The sequence below is a fragment of the Cornus florida genome, unplaced genomic scaffold, assembly GCF_030987335.1.
Source record: "Cornus florida cultivar Cherokee Brave unplaced genomic scaffold, ASM3098733v1 CherokeeBrave_3.0.0_Hap2_Chr09, whole genome shotgun sequence".
NCBI classification, from domain to species: domain Eukaryota; kingdom Viridiplantae; phylum Streptophyta; class Magnoliopsida; order Cornales; family Cornaceae; genus Cornus; species Cornus florida.
The window spans coordinates 56,771,347-56,793,903 of NW_026775579.1; the positions used below are offsets into that span (position 1 = coordinate 56,771,347).

At 35.8% G+C, this 22,557-nt stretch overlaps 1 protein-coding gene and 1 long non-coding RNA gene across 4 annotated transcripts; both read left to right on the plus strand.

Annotated features, from left to right (window-relative positions):
* Positions 1 to 473: 473 nt before the first annotated feature.
* On the plus strand, positions 474 to 11,146 carry LOC132274027 (uncharacterized). Of its 2 annotated transcripts, none has more exons than XR_009470317.1 (3): positions 474 to 869; positions 7,270 to 7,356; positions 10,855 to 11,146. It is a non-coding gene; the product is annotated as an uncharacterized LOC132274027 (long non-coding RNA). The 2 variants fall into 2 exon arrangements; XR_009470318.1 differs by having other exon boundaries at positions 10,935 to 11,146.
* A 5,504-nt stretch (positions 11,147 to 16,650) lies between these two features.
* Positions 16,651 to 17,844, plus strand: LOC132273300 (protein SOB FIVE-LIKE 5-like). 2 transcript variants are annotated; one of them, XM_059774286.1, is made up of 4 exons: positions 16,656 to 17,215; positions 17,296 to 17,355; positions 17,443 to 17,470; positions 17,572 to 17,844. In XM_059774286.1, exons 1-4 carry the CDS (start codon positions 16,850 to 16,852, stop codon positions 17,598 to 17,600), a joined length of 483 nt encoding a protein of 160 aa, XP_059630269.1. In that variant the 5' UTR covers positions 16,656 to 16,849; the 3' UTR covers positions 17,601 to 17,844. The 2 variants fall into 2 exon arrangements, with proteins under 2 accessions (XP_059630268.1, XP_059630269.1); XM_059774285.1 differs by lacking the exon at positions 17,296 to 17,355 and having other exon boundaries at positions 16,651 to 17,215; positions 17,397 to 17,470.
* Positions 17,845 to 22,557: the final 4,713 nt, after the last annotated feature.

The window sequence follows — 22,557 nt, forward strand, 5'->3', positions numbered from 1 at the left end:
TTTTTTTCTTTTCCCAAAAACAAAAGCACATAATTTTTTGTTAGGTTTTGATAAAATATTTTATTTTGTGAATATTTTACTTAAACATTGGATGATCAAACACCAAAAAAATAATAATAATTTTTAAAGAAAAAACATTTTCATCTACATATACTTGTGCGTTATATATATATATATCTTTCATTTCACTACACAATTTTAAATAATGTAACAAAGCTTGACATAAAAGTAGAAGGGTTCAGGGTCAAGTTCAGAAATGCGTTAAATGAAAAATAGCATAATAAAAGAAATATAATTATTGATTGTAACATCCCCTTAGTCCTTGTACACACAAGACAGTCCTGGAATAATCATTTAATGATCATATCACTTCATTAGTAGGGGAAGAAACATTTAACCATCTTCATCTAAATTGAGAACTTAGAAAGGGAAAATTGGATTAAATTTTGGTAGATGTAAATTATTACCGGAGAGGAGAACAAGTAAAGCGAAAGATAAGAAAAATTATCCCCGCAGTAATGTGATTTAATAAATGATTGACATCTAATTTCATGTATTTTTACATTGGTTCCAATGGTTAGATGTAAGATATTTTTTTTATTTTTTAATATTTAATTATCGTAAAATATTTACAATTTTTTATTTTTATTTTTAAACCTAACAAAAAATAATTTACTTACTAATTTTCGTCCTTGTACTCACTTAAAATTTGAGGGGTTGGTCTCTATTCGTTGCCTTTAAAATCCCACATCCTCTCCTCTCTCCCTCTAAAAATGACATAAATATTGCCCTTGTATTCAATTACAATCTCTACAACTGTCTAGAGATCTGTTCACATAAACTGAATCTTGCGACCCAAACTTAAACAGGTATTATTTATTTTCAACTCAGATAGTTTATTCTTGTTTGGATTCATTGTCAAGATCAGTGGTTGTGATTGTCTTTTCTTCGAGATCGATGATGAATTTTCTCTAACTGGATGGTTTACTGAAAATGCATTAATTCTTTACACACACAGATTTATTCGTATATGGTATATGTAAGTTCAAATTTCAGATTCAGAATTCCTTGCTTTATATATATGTGCACATACATATATACATTACTCCGTATTAAATTTTTATGTAAAATGATGTTGACACACCGCTGCTTTTATATTCTGATAATGTACATGCTTGTTGGAACTTGATTTTTTCAGCAATTTGTTTGTTGCCTTATTTTGGACTGCAATTGATTTTGGTTTTAAAATAAAAATGGTGAATTTTTGGTGATTAGCAAATTTGGATTACATGTGTTGTTGTCCAAGTTGTTCAGATTTCTGCGATTGATGCTGAAATATAAGTATTGAATTGCCTTGCGTGTTCTTGTTTTTCCCTAGTTTGGATTCATTATTCATATACACAAATTCAGGCTCTTTTGATTTCTGTATATTTTGTGCATGTGTTAGCAATATGCATTGTAAACCTGGGACTTAAGTGCTCATTTTTTGCAAGAGCTCTCAATTGGATTAAACTATTAGGGTTGTATTGTGAGGTGTATTTTTTTTATCTTATTTGTTGATGTGATAATTACATTTGATTCACATCATATCAATCATATTGTAGAATTATTTACGGGTTAGAATTTGCATTATGTTATAAACTCACTTAACTAGTCTTAGCCACTTCAGTAGGTTGAATAATGTAAAGGTTCGAGTAGAAAGTAGAAGGCCATTTTTATGTCTTCCTACAGAAGATAATGTGTTTCTTTATATTAATTATACTGCAAGAGATTTCTTATAAACCCATCTGACCTAAAAATTACTTAATCTGATATAGAATAGCTCGCTCACGATTATCTGAGCATACAAGATCGTCGCAAATCAGGGACGCTGAAAAGGAGATTTGGTGTAGTTGCCAGCAATAGAAGATATTATTCTCCATTGCAAGAATTAAGGAGGATTCTGCTCCATCAAATCTCAGATTTCCCCTTTAATATTATGTCACGCATGCTTTCTTTTTTTATTTTATTTTTGACTTGCCTATATAAACACAGGAGATGTAAGTCTACATGCATCATCATTATCAATATAATTTCAGTTTCTCTCTTGTGAGTGTGTTCTTTGTGAATTCAAGAGTTTAATCATGTTCTTTATCGTTTCCACTACGTTAGTTGGTATCATAGCAAGGTTCTGAATCCAAGATTCGCCTTTGTTTCCAATGGCCGGTGCACTAGATGGAAGCAACCCTTTCAGCGATAGTGATCCTGATAGAGTAGTTCTTTTGAGGGATGAGTTTACTGAGTTCCAGACCAATGTTAATCGAACCTTACTTGATCTGCATGAAATTATGCGTGTAAGTATTGGCGAGATTGACAACAGTAGAACTTAACCACGAGAACAACAGGCTGCCTAACAACGGTCATCATGGACATCCTGCTGGTAATTGCAACCCAAACCCACCAAATATGCAACTAGCCTATGAGGAAAATATCGGTTTTGGTAACAACCGAGGCGTAAAGGTGTTTGGAGATAATCGAGGTTGATAGGAAATTTATGATTCCAGGGATTTTTGTATGATGATTAACTTACCCACCTTTCAAGGTCATCTTCGTATTGAAGAATTCTTGGACTGGATTAGTGAAGTTGAACGTTTCTTTGACTATATGAAAATCCAGGAGGAGAAGCAAGTCAAACTCGTGGCCTATAAGTTGAAAGGCGGCGCATTGGTGGGATCAAGTGCAAACTACCCGCGTACGTGAGGGTAAAGATCCAGTTCGTATATGGGTTAAGATGAAGAAGTTGATGAAAGCTCGATTTTTACCCCCTGACTACGAACATGTTCTTTATCAGAAATATCAGTCCTGCACGTAGGGAAGTAGAACGATTGCTGAATATGCTGAAGAATTTTATCTGTTAACATTCTGTAACAACCTGGTGGAACCCGAAATTAGCATAGTGGCCCTTTCAAAGGCGGGTTACGATGGGATATTGTAGAGAAAGTGGCGCTGCAACCGCTATTCAAACTGTCTGATATTGTCACGGCGGCAGAGAAAGCAAAATCATTACTGGAGAAGTTGAAGAATTGGTCTCATAGTTCATATAATACCCCACGTCCTACACATGACATGGTTGAACAGACCGCAGTAGTCCCTGTTCCAATGACATGGCAAGGCATTGGAGTGGTCCAACAAAGGCCAAACCCATAGCACCCATAGGCCCTGCTGGAAGAGGAGCCCCAGCTGTGAGAGAAAATCCTTATGCACACCCAAGTATGGGCAAGTGTTTTCGATGTGGAGAACCTGGCAATAAATCCAACAATTTCCCTAAGCGACCGACAGTAAATTTGGTCGAGCATGAGGAGGAAGGCGAGGGTGAGGAAGGTGAGTTCTTTACCTTTGAAGAAGAATAGGTGACTGAAGGAGACAATGGCGAGTTGTTGTCCCACTCTTTAGTTGTGAGGAGGCTGTTGTTCACGCCAAAGGAGGAGGAGCACTTGCAACGTTATAATATGTTCCGTACACATTGCACTGTCAACCATAAGGTATGTGACGTTATTATTGATAGCGGCAGTAGTGAGAACAGTGTTTCCTTAACAATGGTTCGAAAATTGGGGCTTAAAACAGAGAAACATCTCCATCCATACAAAATTGGATGGATCAAGAAAGGCTCATAAACGCGAGTAACTGAAACCTGCACCGTTCCATTCTCAATTGGGAAAGTATATGCAAAGGAGGTGCGTTGTGATGTAGTCGACATGGATGCATGCCATATGATATTGGGCAGACCATGGCAATTTGATGTCGATGCCACTCACCGTGGTAGAGACAATGTGTATATTCTATACAAGAATGGTCAGAAGATTATTTTGGGTCAGCTGAAAGAAGTCGAATTTCCTAAAGGAAATTCAATTATGTTGATCAACGGTGAGGAATTTTTGGGCGAAGTAACAACTGCCCCTGAAATCTTTATTGTTATGTTCAAGGGGGAAGTTGTTGAACAACCTCCTTTTACAGTACTAGCAATAGTGCAACCATTATTGCAGGAGTTTAGTGAGTTAGTGCCGGAAGACTTGCCTGGTAAGTCTCCCTCCCATGAGGTACATTCAACACCACGTTACCTGGGGCAAGCCTGCCAAATCTACCACATTACTGGATGAGTCCCAGTGAGAGTCAGATTTTGCAAGGGCAAGTGGAAGAGTTTCTACAAAAAAGGTTGATTCAGGAGAGCATGAGCCCATGTGCTGTTCCAGCCTTGCTAGTACCGAAGAAAGATGGCAGTTGGAGAATGTGTGTTGATAATCGCGCAATTAACAGAATCACTATCAAATACAGATTTCCCATTCCACGGTTGGATGATATGTTGGATATGTTGATGGGATCGAAAGTCTTCACCAAAGTGGACCTCAAGAGTGGATACCATCAGATCAGAATCCGCCCTGGGGATGAGTGGAAAACGGCGTTCAAGACAAAAGAAGGACTGTACGAGTGGTTAGTCATGCCATTCGGATTATCTAATGCGCCAAGTACTTTCATGCGGTTGATGAATCAAGTACTCAAACCATTTATTGGTCGATTTGTAGTTGTTTATTTCGATGATATTTTGGTTTATAGTCAAACAGAGGCAGAATACCTTTTGCACTTGAAAGAGATATTAACAGCTTTGCAGAAGAATAAACTATTCATTAATCTAAAGAAGTGTAGCTTTGTGACTCCAAGCCTAGTATTCCTCGACTATGTGGTTTGTAATGATGGCATTCAGGTAGATGAGGAGAAGGTGAGGGCCATGCGGGAGTGGCGGCAGTGGCCTACGTTCTAATGAAGGTTCCGTGGCTTAGCCACGTTCTACTGAAGGATCATCAAGAACTTCAGTAGTATTGTGGTTCCCATCACAGAATGCATGAAGAAAGGAAAATTCCAATAGGGAGAGGAAGCTGAGATGAGTTTTGCCTTAATTAAGGAAACTGTCAACAACCCCAATCTTGGTCCTTCCAGATTTTGAGAAGCTATTCCAGGTGGATTTTGATGCCTCAATAGTGGGAATCGGAGCAGTTCTATAACAAGAAGGAAGGCTAGCAACGTTTTACAGTGAGAAGCTGAGTGAAGCACGCAAGAAGTGGACTACCTATGAGTTGGAATTTTATGCAGTGGTGTAAGCTTTGCATACATGGGAGCATTATCTTATCCAGCGAGAGTTCGTGTTGTTTACAAATCACCAGGCACTGAAATCCATTAACAATCAAAATAGTGCTAATAGGATGCATGCGAGATGGGCGGCTTATATCCAGCGATTCACCTTCTCGCTAAAACAAAAGTCAGGCCAACAGAACAAAGTTACAGATACACTAAGTCGGAGAACAGCTTTCTTAGTGACTATGAGGGCTAAAATTACAGGGTTCGAGTGCCCGAAGGAGTTATACGAAGCCGACGAAGATTTTGGCCAAGCCTGGGAAGCGTGTAAAATGAGCCAATCCTTTAAAGGGTTGCACATGCGGGAAGGATTTATCTTCAATGGCTATCAGTTGTGCATTCCACGGAGTTCTTTGCGGGATTAAGTGGTTCGTGAATTGTATGGCATGATAAGACGCAAGAGCTGGTAGAAGAATGGTATTATTGGCCGCAACTTAAGCGTGACGTAGAGAACCATGTGCGGCGGTGCTCAAGCTGCTAAACTAATAAAGGCCAATCTCAGAATACTGGTCTTTACACACCGCTGCCTATTCTAGATGCTTCATGGGAGGATTTATTCATGGATTTTATTCTAGGGTTGCCGAGGACGTAATGAGGAGCAGACTCTGTTTTTGTGGTGGTCGATCGATTTTCCAAGATGTCCTATTTTATTGCATGCAAGAAAATGAACGGTGTAGTCCAAATGGCCAATCTGTTCTTTAAGGAGGTGGTTCGTTTATATGGGGTGCCACAGTCCATTACCTCAGATTGTGACACCAAGTTCGTGTCTCACTTTTGGTGGACTTTATGGAAGAGATTCGATACCTCTCTTAATTTCAGTAGCACCAGTCACCCCCAAACTGATGGCCAAACAGAGGTGGTGTTTAGGACCCTTGGAAATTTAATTCGCTGTATTTCAGGAGAGAAACCAAAACAGTGGGATCTTGTTCTTGCCCAGGCAAAATTTGCTTACAATTGCATGGTTAACGGGTCCACTAGCAAATCCCCGTTTGCGGTTGTGTATTGCTGTCCTCCAAAAGTTGCTTTGGATTTGGTATCCTTACCGAAGTTGCCGGGGAAGAGTGTTGCTGCAGAGAAAATGACTGAGCACATTAAGACCATTTAGGAGAGTGTCAAGAAACATCTAGAGGAAACTTATGCCAAATACAGGGCTGCAGCTGACGAGAGACGAAGGAAAAGAGTATTTGAAGAAGGGGACCTGGTTATGGTGTATCTAAGAAAAGAGAGGTTTCCAATGGGAACATACAACAAGCTGAAGACCAAGAAATATGGTCCATACTAGATTCTAAAGAAAATCAACGACAATGCCTAGGTGATTGATTTACCTGCTGACATGGCCATTTCTTCTACCTTCAATGTGGCTGACATACATGAATATTATTCACCAGATTCGGGTAACTCAGGGATGAGTTCTTTTTACGTAGGGGAGACTGATGTAGAACAGCTCGCTCACGATTATTAGAGCATACAAGATCATCGCAAATCAGGGACGCTGAAAAGGTAAGGAGAATAGAAGAAAAAAATAAATAAGAAAGGAAAAGTCAAAAGGAGATTTGGTGTAGTTGCCAACAATAGAAGATATTATTCTTCATTGCAAGAATTTAGGAGGATTCAAAAAATAAATAAGAAGATTTGGTGTAGTTGCCAACAATAGAAGATATTATTCTCCATTGCAAGATTTAAGAAGGATTCTGCTCCATCAAAACTCAGATTTCCCCTTTAATATTATTTCACGCATGCTTTCTTTTTTCTTTCTTTTTGTTCTTTTTTTTGACTTGCCTATATAAAGGCAAGAGATGTAAGTCTACAGACATCATCTTTATCACTATAATTTCAGTTTCTCTCTTGTGAGTGTGTTCTTTGTGAATTCAAGGATTTAACCCTGTTCTTTATCGTTTCCGCTACGTTATAATCTTGTCATGTTTCATTATTGTTGTGAAAGGATTTTTTTTATTGCTTGCATTTCCAATTTTCCGGATGCTACTTGATTTTATATCGTAGAATATTAGCTGATCTACTTCAAACCTCCATCATATCTGTTATTTTATTTTATTCTATTTTATTTTGCTGCTAGCTTTTGTGCTGATGGGCTAACAATTTTAGGGAATTTAGCTGGGCATGATAGCCGGAACTGCTCTGCATACGTTGTTCCTTCTGTTCATAATTCACAAAACCATCTGGAACAAGGAGGTAAGTAAATTTTCATTAACCAACAGGTCATTTTTAAACTGAATAATAATATCTAGTACATTTTACTGAACTTCATGTTGTTTGATATCATTGTATCATGCTTGGTTAGCCGGTGTGAGCGGTTTTCACATTTCATAATTCTGATTTCGTTTAAACCATAATTTGAATGAAAAACTAGAATATTTAGTCTTTCAAAATACAATAAATTTATACCGGAAGATCTTGTTGTTGCTGCCTCCAGCTGCATCCCCTGAACCCTCTGAATACACTGTACGGTTGATAAATCGCATTTGTAGTCCTCTCGTGTATTATTTGGTAGATTTCCAGCAATAATCTTCGTGCCACTGCTATTGACACGAAGACCCATGCTATGAACATGTGTCAACTAACCCAATCTGGCACAAACACTGAAACCAGGGAAGTAGGTGATAGAACTTCAAAAAATGATGATCAGGGTCCTTAAAATTCTGCCGAACTTTTTGAAGTGAATTGTAAGAACAACCAATGAAACACGGATGATGAGGGCTATGAATGAAAGAAAGCCCTCAGCATCTGTATTACAATTTACTTCTAAGAGTTTTGAGTTTAATAGAGCCTATACTTGCCAACAAAAAAAAAGGACCAAATTAGCCAACTCATATGATTACTATCAATTATGATATATATATATATATTTATATATATGCATGTTTTGATACATATGGGTTTGGATGTTTAGGTCTATTATGGCCAACATGTTCTAGTAGTGTTATAACCGATTCAAATATGAATGCAGTATTATAACTACTAGAACAATATTTTTTTTTTTGAAACAAGGAATCCTTCCAACCACCTGCCCTTTGGACTTATGGTTGCAAATATCCGAGGAGATGATATTTGCAACCATAAGTCCAAAGGGTAGGTGTTTGGAAGGGTTTCCCATTTCCAAAAAATAAAAATGGATTTAAATGCATATCAAATTGAGTTACAACAACATCTTCAGTTGTGCATATATTGTAATGCTAATCTATTTGAGTTAAGATGAGGTTGGACCGTTGGAGTAAGAATGAGACAGATAGATAATTGCTTATAAAAACTACTCCCAAAAAAAATAATAATAATAATAATAATAATAATGGCCAAAGTAGCCAACTAATCTTTTAAATGCCTTATTACTATAAATGCAGGCAAAAGCCCAAAAACCAAAGGGAGAACCACAAGGGCAGAGAATTGTACAGAATGGAACTGGCTCAACAATAAAAATAAATACAGAGCAAAATGAGATAACCCATATCTGTGAAAGCCCACCAAGAGAAACCGTTAGGGATATAATGGCTGCATCACAAATGCATAGAGTAGAATCTCCCGGACTGATTTGCATAAGACCATTGCTCTTTATACATTTATTTTACAACCAAAGATTCACATTGCGAAGAATTTTGTGACTTAGGTAAGGACTGGTCTAAGAATGGGTTTTTAAAGATCAAGTATAAGGCAATATAATTGTTTACAAATATTGAGAATGGATTTGTCGAAATATCTAAGATACATCTCACTTTAGAGTGAGAGTGAAATTCTGAAAATTCTGAGGGAATTAGTATAACAAATCATTTACTAGGGAGCAAAAATGTGTAGTTTTTTATATATATATTTTTTATTTTTTTATTTTTTGTAAACCAGGCAAAAGGAAGTGAATACAATTGAAAAGCCATTAAGGGCAACAGACCGGGCTAAAAACCTTAGTATAGAAAACATACACTAAAATCGGGTATTTTTTACGAAGTCAAATTCTGTTCTAAATACCTGTGTAGTTTACTACAAAACCATTTGTGCCAGAACTATAATAAAATTTTAAAGTAAAGGTGACAGAAACAAATTTTCGTAGTAAATGACTTAGTACTACAAAATAAGTTCAGTCTAAAATATATTAACATAATAATAATATGGAGCTGTTCAAGGGCTTGGGCTTGCGTGCTCAAAGGAGTCAATCCCATATATGGACATGGCTTGATGGTCGGCACAGTCTTGAAAAGTCAGCACTATGCATCCCATACATGTGCGGTTATAGCACAGAGAGTTCGTGCTTTGGAAAGGGAGGAGATACTATTAGGCCACATGCGTTCGTGGTTTACGGTTGAAGAGTAGTTCACAATTTTGTACCCTAGCTAGAAATAGGATACACAGTGTGCAATAGAGGTGTTTCATAAACCCATTCAGGAAAAAAAATAAAAAATAAAAAATAGAGGGGTTTCATTTGTGTAGTTATCCATTTATTGAGTGTAATAAAGTTTGAGAGTTTACTCTTGTATTACTTTTGTGTACTCTATTGAGAGCATTAAGTGCAAGTTTAGCCAAGACTGAGACTCTGTGTCATCACCATGGTGCAATTTAGCCTATTTAGGTGAAATTTTTTAGCTTAATATCCATGAAGCCTCAATTATTCGCCATTATCCAATGGGTGTCTTGAATTTTGTTATTGAGTATGTCATGAATCACGATGGTTAAGGCCTTTTGCTTGAAACTTCTTGTTATCAAAGGACCATTTGTAAAAGAACACTACCAGATGGTTAAGATACTTGGGCTTATACCACCAACCCATGCATACCTGCACAACTGAAAGATTTAGTTCATTTTAGAACATCGTGTTCGGTATTGTGATTTTGCTCCTGTTCTTGCAATGTAGTTCTCTTCTAAATTCAGCTTAATTATGATCAGTGCACATGCATAATATAGGCACATTCTAAAACGTTCCCATCTGCTACAACATATTATATTCTCTATTGATTTGAGCAAAGAAAAGATTAATCCAGACAATGTCTCAAATTTCACTCCCACGCCTTGTAGATACAAGTGCGAAAGCTCCTTCATTCGTCACACACACACACACAGCATAATGTAATTTCAAAGAGTCATGCAGGAAATGACCATTCTAACTCGCTTAAATACCCCTAACTTCTTTTCTTGTGACAGTCTAACCCCCTTTTCTAGAGTGGTTGCAAGTTATCTGATTAAATAAACAAAGTCTATTCTTAACTCTGGTTGAACAGAGTGCAATTATTTAGAATATTATAGAAACTTCACATATTCCAAACTTCAGTTGGACTAAAGGATTTGAACTTTCAATTATAGCATTTTTTTCTGACTGATACTTAGCATCTTTATAGTGCTAGTCCATTTGACTAATACAAATTTCATGGAGATTCACCATGAACATGGCCATAACCAAGCACATTAAAGATGCAAGTTTTTTTCCAGCTCAGACTGATATATATATATATATTAGAATGTAATCACCAATGACAAGCTAAAACTATATGACACTGCAAAATTAATGTCTCACACTTGACCTAATGGTGGAGACACAAAGACACTATTGATGTTCTGGATGTTAAAAATAATTACTTCAGAAATTCTAATTTATATTGATTGGTGCTCGCTATTTTGAATCATGTTCCACAATTTTGCCAAAAATGTGAGTGTGATATAAATTTATCTCTTATTCCTCCATCTTCTCTGCAGTTAGAGGAAGCTGTAACTGAATCTTCTCAGAAAAATAGTTCTCTTTTTTGCATCTAAAAGTGGAACATCTTTGTATTCAGGCTCACTAGTAAAGGGTGGGAAGGGGCCAAAGGGCAAGAATCCCAAACAGTTGAGGCAAAAGGAAAGCAATTATAGAGAGCGACAGAAGCATTTCTTATCAGTTACTCTCTGCTGTACATTTCATTATGTATTAATTGATGTCATGATAGTTGTGAACAGAGACTTGAGATATGAATATAATCGATATTGAGATGTTTGGTTTGTCGTTTGATATGCTTTGTTGTGTTGCTATGGTGTTGGTCCCCATCTCCCCCCCCCCCACCCCCAAAAAAAAAATTCTCCTTGAATTTGCTTGGCATTTCTTGCATTCATCAACTGATGTCACGCGTATTGACTGCTAATGGTGTTGCCGATAAGGTGTCCCCTGTTTGTTTTCAGAATGTTTGAAATTCAAACCACCCTCCCATAATCTCTCCCCTGAACTCATTATCTCTGTTCTGATTCCCATTTAGGATTTTAGATTGTGGCACTTTCTTGGGGGTTGTTTTATGCTTAGGCTTTTCTGCTCCGACACTGCAAAACCCATCACTGTGCATTTGTTGAATTGTTTCTTCTATGAATATCAATGACATGGATTCTTGTGGAGATCTCTATCCTTGCTTGATGCCTGCCATTAGTTGTGTATCAAAATTTGGGTTGTTTACCTGTATATTTGAAGGTTTAAAACTAGTTTAGTTTTACCATTTTCTCTTTAAACCTCGTTTACTCGCACCCTATGATTTTTGGAGCGTGACGATTTGGTATCAGCATGGCAATATGGAGCAGTTCAAGGGCTTGGGCTTGCATGCTCAAGAGGGATTGGCGTGGCCTGATGGTCGGCACAGTCTTGAAAGGTCAGCTCTGTGCATCCCATACATGCGCGGTTATAACGCAGTTGTAGTTAAATGAGTACCAACTACCAACAGATCAATGCACAGTTGTGACATTACATGAAATTGTCGGCATGTGCTTAAACTTTTGAAAAAACTTGAAAGAGAGGAGGAGACACTATTAGGCCACATGCATTGGTGGTTGAGCTCAGTTCAAGTTTAGCTCATTATACATGAAGCTTCAATTATTCATAAGTATCCAATGGGTGTCTTGAATTTTGTTATTGATAGTTCTATTTTATTGTTTTGGCTAAGACGTTTAGGGCTGTAAATCAACTAAGTTGTTCGTGAGTAGAGAGAACTAGTTTAGCTTGATTGAAGTTCGTTTCCAATTTGGTTTTTATGTTTGTCTAATAAATGAGCCGAGCTGGAGCAACCTCTAGCTTAGCTCATTAGGCTAGCGAACATCTTGAGGAATAATAAGTGTGTTCCTAAACAAGCTTGTGGATTCGACTACTTGTTCATCAAGGCTTTGTTTGGATTTACAATCAAATTCTCTTTATGAATCTTGACTTTAAACTCGAGCTTGATAATGAGATCTAGTTTGAGCTTGAACTATCTAAAAAGCCAGACCAGATGAACTCAGACACCCAAAGTTTGGTTCACTTAAGCTCGAACTACCTAAGGCACGACTTGACTTGGTTCTTTTGCAATTGCGTTGTAGAGTCTTGTATCTTACATATTAACACAAGCTCTATAAATTCAGTATTGTTGTGTTTAGGAGTACTGAATCAACGACTTAGATTTAAAATTGGAGGAAATTTTGGCTGTGTTCGGTTGCATAGAATTGAAATTGGAATTAGTACAAATTTTGGTTAATTTTATGAGTTATTTTTCTTTAATTCCAATTCCAATTCCAATTACAATTCCATGCAACTGAACATAGCCTTAGTTCAATTAGAAACACTTTCTGAAGTGAAAAAAAAAAAAAAAAACAGAGTTTTGCTTGTGTTCTTAAACAGAGAATATCTATAGATACTTCGTCAGGACCAAAAATAAATGCTTAGTTTGGAAAATTGAATATAATTTATGATTTTTTTCTTTATTCTTTTTGGCAGATATAATTTATGAAATTCAGTGAACTTCTGTGGTACCACTAAAATGGTGGGGCAATAACTATTCTCACCAGTGTCACTACATTTTTAAACTCATTTCAGTATATTTCTTTAGTGAAAGAGACTTTTATCTCATAAATTTGTATATAATTTTACTTACAGGTGGGTACTACAGTTTTAATTTCATGAAATATAATTTGGTTGAATTTTTAGTGTGAATCTATTTTATTGCAAGCCTTGTTTTTTTTTTTTTTTTCCCTCCAATACTGTAATCTGAACACTTTCAGTTCATACTAGGCTTTTCTTTCTTCCTGAATTGGTCCTGTTCACACACAACATCCTAGATGAGCATGTATTCTTGAACTAGAACAAGTCCATTGTCAAGTCAATAAATGCTCCATTTGAATTGCAGTTCAATGACAATGTCCGTTTTCATGTCTCATGCAGCAGTGGCTTCAGTAGTTGCTTGTTTTTGGATTGCACTATAGCTTGTCCGGACGAGACTAAAAAAATTTGTCAAAAGTTCAAGCAAACGCACGCATATTCACAATATTATTTTTAACAGGACTCGATCACTCAACCTTGGGATTCATTTTGATTAAAAAGTTGGATGGAATTACACACCCTACAAAACTATTTTGAAAAGAACTTTTATGCATTATAAATGATAACTGGACTGCAAATGTGATGCCATTTGATCAGCCATTTAATTCAAAGGGTTAGATAGGACATGTAATTTGAGTCTATACAACACTGGATCAAAATTCTCTCATGCGCTACAGTGTAAAATGTTGTTAGTTAGTGAGGAGAGGAAAATGTTGGGATGTAAGGCTTTTTTGTATAGCGTATCACTAGACCTCTTTACTAACTAGAACATATTTAATGCAGCGCAGGAGAAGATCTTAATCCCAATAACACCACTTATGAATTAGAGTAATTTGAGAAAAAAAAAAAAGAAAGAAAGAAAAAAAGAAAAAAAAAAAAAAAAAAGAAGGTGAAATGAATGATTTGACAATGCTGATGTTGACTTGGGTTGTTAACTTGTCTAAACCTTTCAAGAGATGTAAAAACTTTGAATTTTTTACTTTGAGGTTAAATGGGTGATGTTGACCTCACAATGAACTAATTATTTTTTTTTCTTTTTTCGAGACAATAAAGTTCCATCGTAAACAGACAATTAAATGTATCAGTTTTATTATTATTATTATTATTATTATCTTTTGTTACTTGTCAATTTATGATTGGCCGAGATGGGACCCGGCCAATCACTATTTAAAACTTAAGCAAAAAATTAAATAAAACTTAAATATTTCTTTTATTTAGATGTCTAATGGTGAGTAGTCCCGGAATCATGCAATGATTTCTCACTATTACATTAAGCCACTTGGGTTAAAATGAGAAGCAAGAATATGCCATTTAAATCAAAACTCCTGTGGAAAAAACACTAACACAGTACAGAGAGGTGCTTTTATGATCCGATTGAGTTTGACCCACATCCAGATTTAGAATGCCCAAGAACCACAACCTATCAAAGGACATATGCACATGAGATCAGTTTCAGGGACCAGTTGAATCATATGAGCATCTATCCTATTAGTGGCCCCATGAACCTCCTAGCAAGAGTTGTTACTCTATAATGACAATACTCAAAAGCTTGGCCTATATTTCATACATACAAATATGTTTTCCACCAAAAAATTAAATAAAAAATCAAAAATAAAAAAAAAGGTGAGAAATTGATGAAATGGCATGACGTGGGATTTGTATTTATTTATCAAGTAATGTTCTCAAGAGAACTCCCTCGTAAGAACAACCGAGAGCTCTTAATGTTTAACCATTGAATTGAGACAATTTTTGGAGATATGTAAAAATTCAAATGTATCTTTTAATTCATAGGTTAAAATGAAAAGTTGATAGTGAGGGAGCTCTCTTGAGAGCATTACTCGATTTTATCAATCACTTTTAGTCCTGTAACGTGGATCGTTGGTGTTACTTTCGAGCATGAGATCATGGAGGATTTTTTTGTTATGATTGATTCACTTTTTTGGTCGTTTCAAAGTAGATATTTGTTATGAAATATCACACTATAATTCTTTGGAAGTCCTTTCTTCATAGGTTTAAATAACAAATCTAAAATCTCCATATGAAAACTATCATAAGAAAGGTTTCATTTATGTTCTTCACTGATTTTGTAACTCTATTTTTTTCTGTAAATAATGGAGTAAGTACCGCAATAAATATTTCATTACAATAAATTGGTCTAAATTTCTTTTTTCTAGTTTAAATAATAATAAGAATAAATTGTACTGACACTCCTAAATTTGAAGTATATTTGTATTTTATTCTTCTGAACAGAGTTCAAGGTCTGATATCTTATTTGACAAAGAAACTATTCCGTATAATTCTAACAATTAAGTGGCTCCTAAAGCAATCTTTCATCATCTATGTTTTCACCAAAAAGAGGGTTACAGTTGGAATTCCAAAGCAATTCCAAATATAGGATTGTTCCTAATTAACTTGGACATATTTAGTCAATGTGACAGCTGAAAACTGCCACTAACTATAGTCCATTATACAAGATGTTGCCTTTATCTGTCAGCCTGTCTTTTCTCTCCTGCATTTCCCATGTCTTATCACATTCTAGCTTTCCAAACAAGTAGTAATTTTCTCAAGAAAACAAAACTACAGTAAAAGCATAACATTGATGGTTTACTATCTTTCTGTTCCAAACTTAGAACCTTACTATGTCAATGTACCAAATCTAGGTAGAATTCATGGAACAATTTTCCTCTTCCAAAAGTGTCTACTCCTAAAATTTTCTTGCATTCATCTAAGCCTAAACTTCCTATATTATTTTCATTTAGCAATTTTTCGAAATAATTTTTCTATCTTTAATTTCGTCTATCTTTTACTAAAACCCGTGAATCTTCATTCTTAATACATTTAATATAGCTAAAATCTCCAGGTTTTTCTCTCCCTTAGTTTAGCAAGTTTATATATGTTCGTCTCCTCTTCTTTTGTGCCTTAGCTTAAAATAAAAATCGTCATATGCTCCATGTTTTGCTTCGCTTACTACCTTCTTATATTTTTCAAAGATTTCGCTGTTTTTAGTTTTACCAACAAAATCCAGCTTCATCAGAACTTCAGAAGGATAGAACTGTTGCATCATATTTAGCAGATTTTGCTATGTATTTCAAGTTCGTGTGTGTGTGTGTGTGTGTGCGCATTCTAAACTCCTGATCAACCACTTTATTTGGTCATAGAGAGCCTATGTGGAAGTGGAAAAGGAAAAGGGTACAAATTATCAACACAGCCCATTTCCTCTCATTTTGTGCCACACGACATGATGCTTCATCCAACTATTGTTCAAAATGAAATGCATCAGTTGCTGTTGTTGTGATGTTAGGACAACTGGACTGAATGATTCAACTTCTGGTATGAAAAAAACAGTAACTAAAGAATTTAGGTGATCATTGCAATTTCCTACATGATAACCATAATCAAAGAGTGTGGCCATGCCATTGTGACTATCAAACAATAACAGATGAACAAAAAATATAATTATTATTATTATTATTTTTGTTGAGATGAGGACACATCCTCTCATTATAACCAATGTAACCAACATCAGTTTCCAATGGCCAATGATTCCTCTCTCTCTCTCTCTCTCCAAGACCAAGCCAACTGGCAATTTTTGATTCATTCACAAAATAGATATTAAAAAAAAAAAAATTTTAAAAAAAAGGTGGAAAAGATGGAGCAAAGGACAAAAACAGTCTAAGATTTGAGTGTGATTCATTTGGTGTTTTATGCTCTAGTCTTCTTCTCTTGTGCTTATATAGAGAGACTAGAACAAGAGAGCAGTGTAATCAGTCTCTTTTTCTCTTTTTTTTTTGTATAAGTGAACAGCTCTCTCTTGGCTCCTAGGGATTGTATATATAGTAGATATATATTTCATTTTCTGTTTGTTTCTAAAGAATCTATAAGAATATGAAGAATTCAAGTTCTGAATGCAGTAGTAGGCGTGAATCCGGTTGGACTATGTACTTCGATCAATCCTCAAATTATGGAGATCAATTCTACAAAGCTGATGATAAAGATTTCAGAAGCAAAGTGGCGAATGTGAAGGAGGACGACGAGGATTTGTCCATGGTGTCCGATGCATCATCTGGACCTCCACAATTCTGCGAAGATGAAGGGTGCTTCGATGAAACTAGGTACTTTGGCTATGCTTCTTCTGCTTATGAACAAGCAAAGAAGGGTGAGAAGAAAAAGAAAACCAAAGAACGTAGAGGGAAAAAACAGCATTCGTATCTTGACGACACTGCTAGCTCCCCAGTCCTCAGATTCTCCGAGGCAAGTTCAAATAAAGGACACTGCTTTCTATATGTATATAATGAGCTTTTAGTACTTATTGTGTTTCCTATATTTTACAGAAGGATATAGCTTTTTCTTCCAATGAAGCTTCAAAGGGCTTCTCTGAAACAAGATTTAAGGTCCTAATATTCTTCCCATTTTCTTACCAAATTTTTTACAGATTTTTCTTGTGGATTTCTTCCAATTCGATTTATATACTCTTGCAGGGGAAATCTTCATCTTCAGAGGCAGCCAGTGAGTGAATCTCTCTATGTACATTGTTGTAATAGTACCTATATACTCTCTAGCAGCCTAGATTGGTTCCTCTCTCACCATCTCTATGTGTTTGTTGATAGGTGGTTTACAGGGAAGAAAGCGCGGATGAGGTGCTGCTGCTGCTTCAATATTGAGAGAAAGAGACAGACAGGGAGTTCTTTTTCCTAAGAGCTCTTGTTTGGGAATGTAAAAAAGAAAAGGGCAATAGATTTCTAAGACCTCTTGCTCCTTTCTTCTCTTCTCTTTATTGGTTTTTTTATTTTCATATATTGTTTTATGTTCCTGTCAATGCAGAAGGAAACAACCTTGTAAGTTGTTACATAAATGTCAAATTTAATTTTCTTTTCTTTCTAGTTTGTCATGGATGGTGGCACTAACTCTATTAAGTCATCATTACATAACCTAATTTATAAGATGAACAAAGCAAATAAGAGAAAAACAAAAGTCATCTGAATCCATGGGCTTGAAAGTTGAAACCACAACAATGCACTTCCTTTAACTATTCAGAAGGAAAAAGAACAATTTTAGAATCATATATGAATTATGAAACTGAATTTCAAGCAACAGTATAAAAGGATATACTTATTGGCAAAAAAAGGTTAAATAGATGCAAGAAAGAAGAGGTGAAGAAAACCAGAAAATCATTAAATCATTAAATAAAGAAGTGTAGTCTTCTCAAGAGCAGTGGTGTTGCTTTTCCTATTAGTTGGTAAATACCACATATGGACATGGACACATACAAATGAGAGAGAGAGAGAGAGAGAGAGGGCATCATCATATGCAGACCAACCACAAAGACCAAACAGTGACCCCCATTTTTCTGCTTTTGGGATTGACAGCCAAGCTAGAGAGTGAATGAGGTGTGATGAGATAGGTAAATTTGCTAAATGCAATCCACTCTAAAACTTAAAAAACAGACAAAATTTCTGATGAAACTATACACATTTTCCACCAAAGATGGTCCAAAAGCAGCACCCCACCACCTCATGACAGCTACCCACTAAGAATGTGATCCATATATAATACCCTGCTGCAATTATTGATTTTGTTTGGGTGGGTTCCCTTCAAAATCTTTATTCAAGGGCTTTTCATCCTTAGAATTAGTACCCACATCTCATAAAATGTCATAAATTTTAGGAAAGGGACAACATTTCCCAGCTCTCTCTCCTTATATTCTTCCCATGACAAATATCATGAAATCAAAAATAATTTCGGTGAGTTAAAGGGTACTTATGTGGGTGTTATTCAAGATTGGTAAGTCAACAATCAAAACAAAATTGCGTACTGAACAACCGGGCGCAATTACATTCATAAAAAGTATCTAATGAATTATGAGTTCAGTACATCCTGTTTAGCAGAAAGACATATTCCTTCCTCATTATTGGACAATCACTTATTCAAAAACCTCGTGTGGGGAGCTAATACTTTCATTTCCCATCCCATGAAAAACCCTTTTTGCTCCGCTTAGCCCTATCCCCTCGAGGGTATTTTAGTGATAGTTTCTATATTAAGAAATGACAGTAGAAAGGTGGGAATATCATGTGTCTAATCTTCAGTTTCTAGATGCCTTTAATCCAAGTAGAAGTGCAATGAGATCTTCCTGATCCAACACATGTACTTCATCTAAATATTTCACACTCTCCCTTTGTGCATGTGTGTGTTTCATGTTTGTTCTATCATCTATGTCCTTGTTTTCAAAGGCCTGTGCCTCACTTGGTTCAGAAAGAAATTATTTGTGCTTGAAATCATATTACAATTGTGCTTTACTTTTTTACTTGTTTTCATGGTTTGAACTTTGAAGTCAACTTCTCTTTGATACTGATAGAAACATTTGTCCACATTATGTAGAAAAAATGAGAAAAGAACATCTCAACCTCCCATTCACTTCTGCTTTCTCCACACACACACACACAAGACAGAGAGAGAGAGCAGAAATCATATTTAAACACAAATGAACAGTTAAGCAAAAATATCAAAGTTTAATGGAACTAACAGCTTTTTCAATCCCCAAACACCATTAAAATATATATATATATATATACACACACTAATGATAAATAAGAATCTAAAGACGTAGTAAAATATTGTAGAAATAGGCATGAGGATCATAAAGACGTAGTAAAATATTGCAGAAATAGGCATGAGGATAAAAATGTAGAGACAGACAGCTTTTGCACACACAGTCACAAACAAAGTTTATCAGCACAATTCAAGTGCTTGTGTCTGTGGTTTAGGGCAGGTTTGATCATATCCTAGGAGGGAATCTTCCAACTATGTTCGATCCATAAGCATTTGGTAGCACATTTTAACACTTCCAAATGCTCCCAGAAGGTTGAAACAGACTTGTCATTATCATATTATGTACCCTTGTCCTCGTGACATCAGAGTTTATCAGCAAACAAATTTGCTTAGTCCCATTCACATCAGAATAGACTCATCACCATTAATCAAGGTGTTACCTACCAGTGTTGCTTCTTCAAACAATCCTCAAACCCTTGTCCTCATGACAATTCGTGCACGCGCGCGCGCGCACACACACACGCATGTTTAAAGCCAACCTTATGTGGATAGGGGGATGAATCTATCAGCTAATAATGGAGGCCAAAACATCCATAATATCAGCATAATCTTGCCAACTCGACAGTTCATCTGTGGTGACACACCAGAAATATGTTAATAACATGTTTGCCCACAAATTATGATACGGAAATGAACACGAACGCAATCATGTGCCATCTACAATACATTTGTTTATCTCATATTCATTGTACTTTCACTTTCACTCATATCTGATCAATATCTTTGCTTCTTTTTTTTTTTTTTGTTTTTTTGTTTTTTTTTTTCCTATGAATTCTTGACTCCTATATGCTAGTTATCAGTATTGGTCAATTTACACATTTATTTTGTACAAATTTTTCATTTTGTCATATCTTAATCATCATCATCTTCCAACCTTGTCAAATTTTCCTGCTAATCTTCCCATAACTTTATAGTTTATAGTCATCCTCACTTAATATAGAAATTTCCTAGATTTCTGTACAATAGGGCAGGTTAATTAAAAAGCTACAAAAGTGCATGAGCTAGTTTTTTATTATCCAAATGGAAATGGATTGGTTTTCAAGGGTAAAGACTAAAGAGCAATTTATATATATAAATATATATATATATATTTCATCAGGTAAGTACTCACACACACTCTTTGTCCAAGCATGGTCAGGCAAGTATTCAGACACTTTCTATCCAAGCCCGAGTCACCTTTTTGAAGAGGGAAAGGTTATAAGTTTATAACATTGGAGGAGAAGCCGTTTGGTAATATATATATATATATATATATATATATATATATATATATATATATGTACTGTTCTGGAACATGATAATGCATGGTAGGAATGACACCTTTCCTCCTTAGATTCTCTAAAGCTGTCAGAAGCATATTGTGTGTTCAGAAATTTTTCAAGCTTTTTCAGTGAATTTAAATGGAATTGTATATGGTTTGGTTTGTAGGAGATTGTAGACGAAAATAAATAAAAAAAATGTCAGGATAAAACATTTCAGTTGCATTATGGAAACAAAAGGAGATTTTTGTTTAGAAGACTGAGAAGAGTTGTTAAAGTGCAATTCTCATAGGCTGCAGAAGAAAAGTCACTCATGTCTTTTGTATTATTGAGCTCCACTTTCATAATTGGGGGAGAGACAGAGAGTCCATTACTTCCTTCCTAGTTAGGGATGGCAACGGGGCGGGTTTAGAGCGGGTTTTCTTAAATTCTGCCCTGTCCCTTTTAATTTTTGTCAAGTCCATGCCTGCCCCGAGACCCTCGACGGATTGGATTTTCATGTCCAGCCCCGCCCCGTTGGAAAATACGGTGTCCCCATGCCCACTCTGCTAACAAATTTTTTTCTCCCACTTTTTGGAACTTAAGTTCCTATTTGAATGTGGAAAGCCTGGGAATGGTACAATATAAATGAAATTATGTATCCCAACAAAAATAAAAAAAAATAACATGCACATAACATAATTCGGATAACATAATAAACAAAAATAAAAGTTTTATACAACTAAATCACAAAAAGTTCTAAACTCCAACTTCCACCACAACCAAAACAAGAGCAAATTTAATATCAAGTTTACATATATATATATATATATATATATATATATATATATATATAATATAATATAATATAATTATATGCTTAACAGGGCGGGGAGGGGCGGGGCGGGGCGGGGCCCCTAGGATATGTATACTGAACCCTTACCCGCCCCGTGACCCGCGATGGGTACAAAATTTGTATCCATGCCCGCCCCAACGGTATAAAAAGTGTTCCCATATCTGTTATTAATGGGGCGGGACGGGGCGGGGCCCCGGCAGGGCGGTAAAAATTGACATCCCTATTCCTAGTTTTCTTGCTGCAATAAATTATTAAATTATAAGTTTATTTTGCCAACAACTCTTGTTTGGTTGAATTCGCTCAAATAAAAAAATAAAAAAATAAATAAATAACCTCTAAAAATTGCTATAACCCTTAGTCACATAAAGCGAGAGAGGGAGCAAATTCGAGAACAGGAACATGAGAGCGGCAGAATAAAGTCATAAACAGTGCGAATTTGAACGAGAGTGCGCGCAGAGCATTAGAGCGGGAACGTATTCGGAGTGTAAGAGCGACACCTGTTAAGAAGGATTGTGTGACTTAGGTACTATTTTCGACTCTCTCACATGTAATGAGGGCCCACCACATATGTGATTTGTGAAAACATTTATCATCTCACAAGGAGACATTTGTACTCCCCTCAATAACTGTCCTAGCCCTACTATATCTTATGTTATATATCTTTTGTAACAATCACGTGTAAGTTTGTCATTTAAATTTAAAAAACATGAGTGTTTTTAACTCCTAAATAGATATAAGTATTAGGTGTAAGTTTGTCAATTAAATTTTAAAAACATAAAAAACTATTTCCAAAAACCCAAAAGGCACAAACACCGACTATTAAACATATTCGGGTTTAAATTTTTCATTTTTTATTGACAAGAAACAGAGTCACACATTTACTTTATCCCTTT